Genomic DNA, 12,524 nt, shown 5'->3' on the forward strand with positions numbered 1-12,524 from the left:
TAGCCAATTAACAGCATTCTTACATAGGTATTCCTCTTATCCAGATGGGATAGGGCAGTGGGATTGCATCGTCTGTGGGATCTATTGGGGAGGTATGCAAATTGAAGTGGGTCTAGGGTGTCAAGTAAGGTGCAGGTGATATGATCCTTATCTTGCCTCTCAAAGCACTGCATGATGACAGACGTGAGTACTACAGAGCGATAGTCATTCAGTTCAGTTACCTTTGCTTTCTTGGGTACAGGAACAATGGTGGACATCTTGAAGCAAGTGGGGACACCAGACTTGGATATGGAGAGATTGAATATGTCCGTAAACACTCCAGATAGCTATGCTCTGAGGACGTGGCTAGGGATGTCATGTGGGCCGGCAGCCTTGCGAGGGTTAACATGCTTAAACGTCTTACTCATGTCTTCCACAGAGAACGAGAGCACGGGACTGTGTCGAAACTCGTTTTTTTTCGAGTTTCCAGTTGTCTTGAATTTACTGAAGTCGGGAGAGTTCCGAGTTTCCAGTAGTTTTCAACACAGCATTGAAAGGGGCAAACACATGGCTTGCGTCGGGGTTTACGTCATGACGTTGACGAGGAAGTAAACACGTGTGAGGAAAAATAAGAAGTCCACGTTTGCTGAGGTCACAAACCTTGAGTAGGTGAAGTTATTGTTATTTGCATAGCTAATCCGATATGTCAAACAGATCTGGTAAACATTCAAACTTAGCTCAATAACTATAGTGTGTATGGGAACCAGCCCGTGGTCTTGGATTTTCTTGAAAATGAGTCCAGTAAACGTTAAATTTGAGGCGATTTCCACTCGCTAGATTGCTAACGTTAGCCATATGCATTGCGTCTTCATTTGTTTCAATTATGGGGTGGTAGTTGTCATGTATTTGTAGCTGTTGTATAGTCTTTGGATACTCTACAGTACATATTATAATCAGCAAATTGGGCTAACTGAGATGAGAGTTAACTGAGTAGCTAGGCTTGGCTAGAAGTAACTAATTGATAGTCAGCTAACGGTAACAAGGTAGGAATGATGTAATATTAACGGGTATTTTATTTTGTTTCAGGAAAGTTCTCAACTGTGAACTTCAACATGGCTGTCAGGGCATCTTTCGAGAAGAACAACGAAATAGGCTGCTTCGCCAAATTAACAAACACATATTGCCTAGTTGCAATTGGTGGGTCAGAGAATTTCTATAGGTAAGATATTGTAGCATCTTTTCCAGACGTTGCTTGCGAGCTAACGTTAGCTGATCAGATCGAACTTCCAGCGGCATAGCAAACTAGCTTGAGATGGTACATTTATTTTCAACCAACCTTGACGATTCTAACCTAATTTTCGAATAGAAAGGCACCAGTGTTTGTCTTTGTTAGGGGTCCTCATTAGCTACTTTTCCTGGCGTCCAACCATATTAAAGCACTTACATTTAAAAGTATATATGTAATGTTACCTTTATTTAACTAGGCAAGTCAGTTAAGAACAATCTTATTTACAAAGAATGTTTACTGGGGAACAGTGGGTTAACTGCCTTGTTCAGGGGCAGAAGGACAGATTTTATATCGCTCATCCATATATTTATATGTATATATTCTTATTCCATCTCTTTACTTAGTTTTGTGTGTTAAATATTACTGCACTGTCGCAACTTGAGTTGGGTGTCATTCAAAGCACACTTGATTTCTGAATCACGCTCATGAATCAGCACTGCGGTGGACACTCACCTGTCTTGATCAAGAGGACAGAGCATAAGAGTAAATTCCATAACAAATGGACATGTAAAATTGTATTGAAAGCTTACATACAGTATTGTCAGCTTTCTCCAGGGAATGTTGTTATAAATGAGCATAGAGTACCACAGTATGAGTCACAATACCCTAGCAGTCAATCAGGGAAATGGTTCCAATTGTCAAGACAAAGGTAAGAATTTCTGTATGAAATATCTAATGTTAGTTAAAGGTAAAAGTGACCTTGTCCGAGAGAGATTTACATGGTTATAAAAATGTGACGCCAGGGTAAGCCTATACAAAACACAGCCCTTATTTTAATTTTCTAAAATCCCGTATGGGGAAAAAAATGAATGGTGAAAAATGATTTTAACCATTTCCCTGTTTGACCACTAGGTTTTGAGTATTAACACCTCCACTGTGGGGCTCTATTGCTGTCATGGTAACATGAAATCTATGTTTTCAGTGTCTTTGAAGGCGAGTTGTCAGAAACCATCCCAGTTGTACATGCCTCAATAGCAGGATGTCGGATAATTGGAAGAATGTGTGTGGGTGAGTATAGCTCTGTAGGTCAAACAGCTAGGCTTTGTGCAAGTGCACAAAGAAACACAAAGCAATGTCATCAGTTCAACAGGAGAGTGGAATACTCAATTATGCTTTATGTAAGACCAATACTGCGCTTTCTATTTTATGAAAATGATTTGGATACTTGACTGTCACAACGAATGTGCTAAATTTTAAACAATTTTGCACTTATTCCAGCTAACCCTGCTCAACTACTTCCACAATAAATTTGATATTCAGGGAATCGTCATGGACTCCTGGTGCCCAACAACACTACTGACCAGGAGCTGCAACACATTAGAAATTGTCTTCCAGACACGGTGAAGATCCAGAGGGTTGAGGAGCGGCTCTCAGCACTGGGGAATGTCATAGCCTGTAATGACTATGTGGCCCTGGTGCATCCTGATCTGGACAGGGTGAGAAAAAACAACACCTCATACCTCTGTTTGTCATGTATGATTGCAGTGCTGCCAACTCTCACGCATTAAGCGTGAGTCACGCATTTGACCCTCTTCCCAAGCCATACTTATTTCTCACGGTTTGAAAAAAGTACTGCTTTTATTTTCTAATTCAGTTTGTCAACTTTCAACTGTGCCTCCAAATCACTTTGAAATGGAAGCATATTGTGCCTGCAATTCTACATCATAAGCGTGGTAACCTCGGAAGCTTCACCCGGGAGATCCACCATTTTCTGCCACCGCACTGTGAACCGCGGCAGATTGAACCTTTTGTTAAGGTTCCTGGGACCAAAGCGATTGGATGCGCGTTCGTAAAGAAAGGTCCCTCATGATTAGCGTGGCGAAGGCAGCCACGGCAGACTGGATAGGCACGTTTGTTCTCAGCTGAACAAAGTTCATGAACTCAATTGTCAAAAGAGCAGCACAGGAAACTTGTAGCACTGTTTGCTGTCACTACTGTCCCTGTCACAGAATGCTTCCTTTTGACAGCATGTGATAATATAGCCTGGTACTAGTTATTCAATCCTCCACTTGCATGAGCCTAAATCCATAGGCTACATTCACCATTGGCAATTTAGCACTAGGTTCATTAGGCTGTAACATCTAAGGCAGCATTCAGCAGGACATTTGGTAGGGTGACCTGATTTGTCGAACTGTATTATGAACATTATTTTGCCCAATCAGATTGTGAACCCAAATGTCTTAACTGATTCTAGTGGGGGGACAATACATTGAAAGATCATTTAGGTTGGGTGTAGGGGCAGATTTTGTCTGTCATCGTGTCTTAAGGAGATTTGTCTTGTTTTTTCTCTCCACAATAGCTAATATAAGTCGTAACAATTCCCATCCCTTACAATGGGCCAAAATATAGACTAATTAGTGTTCTAATCTCAGCAAGAACACTACTGTTATTACTCATACTTATTATTGAACTTCTTACCATTTTTGCCTGTGTATTTAGGCTATTTGAAATCTGATATGCCAATTTGTCTTTAATTTTAGATTTGTATTAAATGAGAGTATTTTTAATAAGCTTTATGGACACTGAGTATAGGCTAAGTCAGTGGTTCTCAAACTGGGGCGCACTACTAATAATTACAGTATAAATTGCGTTTAAAAAGGAAACCCTGATACATTTTAAACTTTTTATGATAAGTGGTCATGAAATTACCTTTTTAAATGATGTATAATATAATCAACTGAAAACGGCTAGCTTCAACAATTGTTTAAAAATTGCCTATATAGAGAGAGATTGTAATGGCATCTTTTTGTAAGCACTAACTCCGCCATGGTTCACATGGTTCGTTGGACAAAGCCTATAGAGAGAAGTAGTGCTGTTTTTGGATAAACGCTGGAATTAAGGTCTGTGTTGAACAAAGGCTTAGGAGATTTATGTTTTGTTTGCCATTCATTTTTCCCATAGGGATGACTGAATGAACAAGAGGTAACTAATTTCCGGGTTTTATGACTACAAGCTGTCGAGCTCTCGTGCCATTGCCGTTAGAATGTTGGAAGCTTACCCATAGAATTAAATGTAATGGGGCAGTTATGTTTTTGGATTGTAACTGGTGATAGGAGGTACCAAATTGCATACACAGAGATGGAACAGGGTTTTATAAAGATTTGTAAATACAGGGCCATAGACACACACTATCCCCACAGAAACATTTTTCCAATCGGGTCGCCAAGCAACACAATGTGGTCTTATTGGACAATTTCGCATTCCCATACCTGTGTGAAATGTAATTGTAATATGCCCAGAAATATCTTAATGTTCATACTGATGTAGAATACTCAACCAAATGAGCCAGATGTATAAATATGTTAAATTATTCACAGAATGTTGGTCAGAATTTGCCCAAAAAGCTGTCGAATTGCTGATTTCTGAAGATCCTGTCAATTGCACAATAAGGGAGATTGGTTATATTATATATATGTTAGTTATATTATATGTGAGGAGGTAATTATATACAATTTGAATGGTAATTCCATGACCTTTCAGACCCATTTGTTCAACCAGGTTTATCATGTATCGGGGTTTCCCTTTAAATGCAATTTATACAGGTAATTCTGATATGTTTCCTGAAGTCAAAGTTCTGTTGACCTAAACATTACGAAAATGTGTATGATGGATCGAGGCTTTCCAATGATTTATGTTTAAAGGGTATAAGTGAGCAACAATTTGTTGTAAATTGACATTGTTTGTCATTGGGGAAATTAATGGGATGGAGGGATGAAATAAAGAGTGATTAAACACAGAACTACCATTGATGCACTTCTGTCAGACATTTTCCAACTCCAGGGACATAGACCCCTCCCCTCCCGGCTAATTGACTATAGGTCATCAAATGCGAATAGGCTATATTGAATTGCCCCTTGCCTCAAATGTCCTGCATTTTAGTATTGTGCACAAGCTGCTAGGAAATGGTAGGCATAAATGCAAAATATCTTGCCTATGTAGAGTAAGATGATGGTTTACTTACCTCAATTTCGACTTCGACTCATCTGCCCTGGGCTCTTTATATAATTACGACCCAATTTTCAGGCTACCCAAGACTAAACGCTGGCGTTAGAGGCAAGGGGGATTCTGGCAAGATTAAGTAGACGGGAAAACCAGCCACCTCTTCCTGATTAAAACGGCATGATCATTACACAGGTGTACCTTGTGCCGTGGACAATAAAAGGCCACTCACAAATGCGCTGCTTTGTCACAACACAATGCCACAGATGTCTCAAGTTTTGAGGGAGCGTGCAATTGGACTGCAGGAATGTCCATCAGAGCTCTTGATAGAGAATTGAATGTTCACTTCTCTACCATAAGCTGCCTCAACATCGTTTTAAAGAATTTGGCAGTACGTCCAACCAGCCTCAACCGCAGACCATGTGTAACCACGCCAGCCCAGGACCACCACCTTCACCTGCAGAATCGTCTGAGACCAGCCAACCGGACAGCTGATGAAACTAAGTGTTTGCACAACCAAACAATTTCTGAGCAAACTGTCAGAAGCTATCTTAGGGAAGCTCAGCTGTGTGCTCGCCGTTCCTCACCAGGGCCTTGACCTGACTGCAGTTCGGGGTCATAACCGACTTCAGTGGGCAAATGCTTACCTTCGATGGCCACTGGCATGCTGGAGAAGTGTACTCTTCATGGATGAACCCTGGTTTCAACTGTAGACAGCGTGTATGGTGTGTGGGCGAGCGGTTTGCTGACGTCATAGTTGTGAACCATGTGCCTCGTGGTGGTGCGGTTATTGTATGGGCAGGCATAAGCCACGGACAATGAACACAATTGGCATTTATCGATGGATATTTGAATGCGCAGAGATACCGTGACGATCCTGAGACTCATTGTCGTGCCATTCATCTGCTGCCATCGCCTAATGTTTCAGCGTGACGCAAGGATCTGTACACAAATTGTGGAAGCTGAAAATCTCCCAGTTCTTCCATGGGCCTGCATACACACCAGACATATCACCCATTGAGCATTTTTGGGATGCTCTGGATCGACGTGTACAACAGCGTGTTCCAGTTCCAGCCAAAAATCCAGCAACTTCGCACAGCCATTGAAGAGGAGTGGGACAACAGGCCACAATCAACAGCCTGATCAACCATGCAAAGATGTATCACACCAGATACTGACTGGTTTTCTGATCCACGCCCCTAGCTTTGTTGTTTTTGATTAGTTGTATTTTTAAAATCATTTTTACCCCCTTTTTGTTCCTCAATTTTGTGATTACGATCTTGTCATCGCTGCAACTCCCCAATGGGCTCGGTAGAGGTGAAGGTCAAGTCATGTGTCCTCGGAAACATGACCCGCCAAGCCACACTTCTTAACAAGCACTTGCTTAACCTGTAATCCAGCTGCCTCGTTCAACTGACGACAGTCATCAGCCTGCAAGCGCACTGGCCCGCGACAAGGAGTCGCTAGAGCGCAATGAGCCAAGTAAAGCCACCCTGGCCAAACCCTCCCCTAACACGGATGATGCTGGGCCCATTTTGCACCTCGCTGTCGGACTCCCGGGAACGACACAGCCTGGGATCGAACCCCAGGCTGTATAGATGCCACAACACTGCGATGCAGTACCTTTGACCGTGCCTTAGTCCATAAATAAGGGCGTAATGCATTTCAATTGACACATTTCCTTCACATTATTTTTTCATGCTCATCCCTAGTACGTTGTCTGATGTAGGGGATGTTAACACACTTCCCATGTTTGTTTAGGAGACTGAGGAGATCCTGGCGGACAGTCTGAAGGTTGAGGTGTTCCGTCAGACAGTAGCAGAGCAAGTTCTAGTGGGGAGCTACTGTGCCTTCAGCAATCAGGGGGGACTGGTACACCCCAAAACCTCCATAGAAGACCAGGATGAGCTCTCCTCCCTACTCCAAGTGCCTCTTGTGGTGAGCGGTAGTTGTCATAGTGGTGCTTATGCTCATTTCTACATTGTCCCTAGCCCCGACTGCAAGGCTCATGTGAATCTGAATCAATCTGATACATATAAGAAATGTGGTAATATATCTACCTTGCCCTCTGATAGGCAAAGTGGAAATTTCTCCATATTGTTTACATTTTTGTTTTTGATCTACTTAAGTGCCCAGGGGGGCACATTGCATCAAGTTGTTGCTGAGTTCTTGAGTTGTTGCCAAATCTCCCCCTCTCTGGCACTCCACAGGCTGGAACAGTGAACCGTGGTAGCGAGGTCATCGCTGCAGGGATGGTGGTAAATGACTGGTGTGCCTTCACTGGGCTGGACACCACCAGCACAGAGCTGTCTGTCATCGAGAGTGTGTTCAGACTGAGCGAGGCGCAGCCCAGTGCAATCGCTACCACGATGAGAGACTCTCTAATTGACAGGTGAGTGATCACTTCTGACACCATGAGAACTCACAAATTTTAGGCATCATCTAGAGGTTGCTTCATTTCCTTTTTTCACAAAAAAAAAATCTATGTATGACCTGAAAAGCAGGGTTAAGATTGAGCCCGAGAGACAGGCATAGCCACTCCATCCATTTATAATGCGAAGTCGTCTTATGTCACAGCGCGTGGCTTTTCGTTTTTGAAGCAGCATTTGGCCCTTGGGGCTGTATGTTTGAGGCCCCTGCTTTCATCCCTTTAGAGATCCGACTTTCATAAAACCATGAGCAATTTGCTCACGTTCAGCTGTGTTCAACACTAGACTGAATCTATTTTCTGACTAGGCTATTAAAGTTGCCGTACAGCCTCCTTTTCACCTCTTATTATGTGATTTACCTGACAATGGGGGCTTTCGACTTGTTAGGCGAACTCAGCCAACTAGACAAGTAAATTAGTGAAGTCGGGGGAGGTGCATCTGCGACAACTTAGTCGGCCACTGTTGTTTTTCAAACGGCAAGGCTCAGATCAACATGGCAGTGTCAAAGTAGTACCATTATATAATTAAACTTTTAGAAAACAAAAGCATATAGCTCTATCCTCCATAACACAGACTAACTGAAATCATATGTGTGTATCCTACAAAAAAAAAAATCCATATCCATTGTATACATGAATTGCAGCAAAGTTGGTTCCTGTTTCAGTCACATATTTGGTCATGTTTGTGGGTCAAACAAAAACAACCTAATGATTGGTTGACAGTAGAGCCTCCCACAATACAGGCAATGGCTGCACTTTGAAGTTGTTGAAGAACTGCGGAAACATCCAGTCAACTTCATGACCTTTGAGCACATTAACATTTTCTGATATCAAAATGGGGTTGTAGGCCAAACATTTCTGGGTTGAGGCTGATGACGTAACAAATCACCTTTGTTGGTTTTTGGGGAGGTATTTTTAAGAATGCACTGAAGTCTTCAGAAAAACGATTTATCTTTTTTTTACACTTAAAGAGGAACTGTCACTGTTTTTAGCACTATTAAATCATATTAAAATGATTCATATAACCAGACTCGCAGGCGGACCGTGGTACAGATCCGGACCCAGAACGGGGTCAATGCGGGTCCCAATTTATATATATTTATTTTTGGAAATGTCGGGCTTTCATCTTACTGCTGTTGACCGTTGTAATAGTAGAATGCACAAGGTGCAATTCTGAAATTTGGTAGTGCGTGGGAAGTTTTTAATTTAACCTTTATTTAACAAGGCAAGTCAGTTAAGAACAAATTCTTATTGACAATGACTGCCTAGGAACAGTGGGTTCTGCCTTGTTCGGGCAGAAAGACAGATTTTTACCTTGTCAGCTCGGGGATTCGATCAAATCAAAGTCAAATGTATTTATATAGCCCTTCGTACATCAGCTGATATGTCAAAGTGCTGTGCATTGTTTTAGATCGGTATAAACAATCGCGAACTGTAAAGTATATATTTTTTACCCCTCAAATCAAGGAAAGACCCACCCCACAAAACGTTGGCGCACCCTAGGTTGGGGACTCCTGAGCTATAGCCTTAGTCACGTACTGCATAGCAAGACTGACTGTTGATTCCCAATCACTGCTTTTTTCATCTGTTTTTGTCCAAGATATTGAGTAAGTGAAACTGAAATGGTGCATCGTCTGAATGGCTGGAAGCAGCAGAAAAAGTACAACCTGATAGCAATATTTTTTTGACTATTTATTAGTGAATTTTATGAATCATGCAGTGACTGAATCCATATTCTGCTAACAATAAACTTACTAGGTGCGTGATGGAACTTAGTTTTAAACCTCCAATTTGGTTTTGAAGCATAAATGGCAAATGTTATATTTTTGACAGATTATTAGACATTATCGGTTTGTTTCATTTCTGCACAGTAGGTCAAAGTGTCAGTTACTTTTAAGTGTGTATACAATACTGCATTTATACTTGGGATATCGTTTTTCAATGGGAAGTTATAAAATAACATTAAGATGCTGTTGGAGATTTTCAGACATTCAATTACCAGTGCAGATCAAATGCTATACTGCTGCAGCATCATTTCTAATATAAAATCATTTCTCTCTTTCAGCCTCGCATAAGATGCCATTCTGCCTTCAATGAAAGGTTTGAGTCATCCCTGAAAATCTGTTGCAGAACACTTGCTGTCATTTGATATGGTTAACACCTTCCACGTTTTAAGCATTGGAAATTTGTATGGTATGTCAATGCTCGACTTCCCAATTCCTTAAAGAGATGCTCCGGTGCTAGGAAATGTATTTTTTAAACCTCCCGCTTTGGGCTGGATATGTCAATGTGTAGATCATGCATAATATATGAGAAGAATACTTTCTTACCTCAATTAGCCATGTAATCCTTAGTTTGAAAGCGATTTTTCTTGAAGGTGTGCTGCACCATTTTCCTTACATGTTCCCCCATATGGGCCAGCACCCTAGCAATTGGAGTTCTAGATTGATTCCCCCCTCATCTGTAGATTGTTGAGGGGGGAATACTATTTAATCCATTTTAGATTAAGGCTATAAAGTTAACAATGTGGAAAAAGTCAAGGATCTGAACTTTCCGAATGCACTGTATGTGATGTAGTACGCAATTTTCGGGGACTACTTTTGTCTGCTTTCATAAGTACCGGAAAATCTCTAACTTTGTCCAATTACCATGTTTGGTTATTGAAATGTCGATTTCTTTCTGTAAAACAGCATCATAAAATGTAAACTTTGAATGCCAGGTTTTCGTTCATTGTTTATTAACCATTTTGAAACTGGTGTTAAGGTGGCTTCCTTGCTGTGGGAAACTAGAGAAATGTTAATGTTCCCAATGTGAAATGGAAAATGTACATTAAGTTTGTCTGCAAATCAATTACAGTTAAGCCTTGCATGGCAAACACGTGGTTGAGATGTGGAGATATTCCCTGCTGATTTTTTGCAATATACATAAAATGGATTACCATATAAGATCATGTTGTATTTGTCACACTATCTGTATCTTATTGACGATTGATCTTTGATTTTCTTACCTTGACCTTGAATGAGACTTTGGTTGTGGTCAAACCTTTGAGTGATGACATTATTTTAGGGCTGGATTGACTCGATTGCGCCGAAGATCAGCGTTATAGCATGATTGAAATGTAAAGGTAATCTTTCCATGTTCGTGGAGACTGCATAAGTTAGCGCTATTGGAAATTGCACTATAGTGCTGAACTTCAGTGATATGGTTTGATAAAGGTTGTTTTTTTTTACTCTCCCCTGTCCACCTACATGGGTATTTGGTGCCCTCTGCTGACAACACATGCCTTTCTTTAGACCCACTCCCAGTACAGTGACATCTCATTTAATTTGTACATTATATAATGCACTATATAGTATATAGCTTCTTTACTATATGCATGCAGCACATTCCTTAACACTAAGCTATTGGCAGTAATTTGTGAGTAAATGTCATGTACTAGGAATGCACCAATAAGCATGACTCTGGAAAAGCTCTTTTGACCCACTTCTAGTACTGCAACAGTTTGGAGTGTTCATGTTCATTTTTGCATTTAATTTTTTTATTTGGATGAAGTCAAAGTTGAGACAAAGGTATTTGTCATAAGCCCTGTATAACACAATACACATCAACACAAGAAGCTAAATGTAATCAATCATAAAACACATTCTTCAGCTGTCTGAAATGCCCTGAAGCCTGGATGGGCATCTGCGATCAATTTCCAAACAAACAAAAATGTTGGGGGGGTGGGGGTGGGGACTGTGTCGGGGTTCAAAACTGCAAATGTTTCTCTCCGCCCCATGGCAATGTGTAGAATTGCAGAAAACTCGCTTTAAAACTGCAACATTTTCTCTAAAATATGTACTACAGGAAATGTACTCTAAAACTTGTTTTGTCCTCTGTCAAGAGGGGGGTGGGCTGCTAAAATGTTTTGCGTGCCAGGTGCCCAACATTTTTTCGCTTAGGGCCCCTCATGATGAGTTACATTTTTTTTGTGGCACCCACTCACATCAAAGTGGCCTGTTCGGGCTGTAGAGGCACCAATACTATCGAGTAGATTTTGCATCTGTGATCCGGTCTGGTGACTCATGACTCTAATTTAACAATGAAGGAAGGCAGGAATAAATTACCTTATTTGTCGCTGAGGGCAGCAGGGTGCCCTCGACCCAATTTATATATACATTTAAAAAAATATTTTTGGGGAACTGTCCGAGTCCCCATTTACTCGGACATTTGCATACACCCCCAGGCTGTATGCAATTTCAAAATGTGGTTGTCCATCAGCTGTTTCTCTCTTGTCAGTCACTGACAGTCAATCAGCCATGTCAGCTAAACCAAATGGATTGGTCAATTTAGTCTAGCCAGCTATCTAAACTTGTAAACACAATACCCCATAATGACAAAGCAAAAACAGGTTTTATTACACCATGTTTCACCGCAGGGATAGTGTTGGCCAGGTGATGAGCGGTGCCTGGTTTCCTCTAGAGGTGACGCTTGGCATTCAGGCCAAAGAGTTCAATCTTGGTTTCATCAGACCAGAGAAACTTGTTTCTAATGGTCAGAGTCCTTTAGGTGCCTTTTTGGTGTAAAAAGGTGTATACCTTTTTAGAAAATAACTGTTTTCAAATCAAGTTCGTGACCCAGGATTTGTTTAAAATGGCCTGTGACATTATATTATATAACATGCGTGAATCCCAATAGAAAGAAAAAAAGGCATTTCCAGTAATATGGGTCTTTTTTATTTATTTGAACTGTTTAACCTTTTAACCTATTGTTTGCATAAACAACTTTTAAACATTCTTTAGATCGGTAGGGCTGAAAAAGTATCATATGTAGTATATGAAACGGTACTAATGTATTCTAAAATCTTGGTATCATAACTAACATGACATTTTGGTAGCGTGATATTACTGT

The 12,524-nt window shown here is 40.9% G+C and overlaps 1 protein-coding gene across 2 annotated transcripts; it reads left to right on the plus strand.

Annotated features, from left to right (window-relative positions):
• Window positions 1-517: 517 nt before the first annotated feature.
• Window positions 518-10,581, plus strand: LOC118370041 (eukaryotic translation initiation factor 6-like). 2 transcript variants are annotated; one of them, XM_035754797.2, is made up of 7 exons: window positions 518-644; window positions 1,066-1,198; window positions 2,190-2,275; window positions 2,528-2,703; window positions 6,968-7,144; window positions 7,417-7,598; window positions 9,700-10,581. In XM_035754797.2, exons 2-7 carry the CDS (start codon window positions 1,092-1,094, stop codon window positions 9,707-9,709), a joined length of 738 nt encoding a protein of 245 aa, XP_035610690.1. In that variant the 5' UTR covers window positions 518-644; window positions 1,066-1,091; the 3' UTR covers window positions 9,710-10,581. The 2 variants fall into 2 exon arrangements, with proteins under 2 accessions (XP_035610690.1, XP_035610689.1); XM_035754796.1 differs by having other exon boundaries at window positions 633-698.
• The last annotated feature ends 1,943 nt before the right edge of the window (window positions 10,582-12,524 follow it).

The sequence above is a fragment of the Oncorhynchus keta genome, chromosome 37 (assembly GCF_023373465.1).
Source record: "Oncorhynchus keta strain PuntledgeMale-10-30-2019 chromosome 37, Oket_V2, whole genome shotgun sequence".
In the NCBI taxonomy this organism is placed as follows: domain Eukaryota; kingdom Metazoa; phylum Chordata; class Actinopteri; order Salmoniformes; family Salmonidae; genus Oncorhynchus; species Oncorhynchus keta.

What these genes read in the sequence shown, in the direction of transcription:
- LOC118370041 (XM_035754796.1), top strand. An exon ending in GGGTCAGAGAATTTCTATAG is followed by an intron (nt 1,199 to 2,189) that starts GTAAGATATTGT and finishes CTATGTTTTCAG; the next exon opens with TGTCTTTGAAGGCGAGTTGT. An exon ending in TGCATCCTGATCTGGACAGG is followed by an intron (nt 2,704 to 6,967) that starts GTGAGAAAAAAC and finishes ATGTTTGTTTAG; the next exon opens with GAGACTGAGGAGATCCTGGC.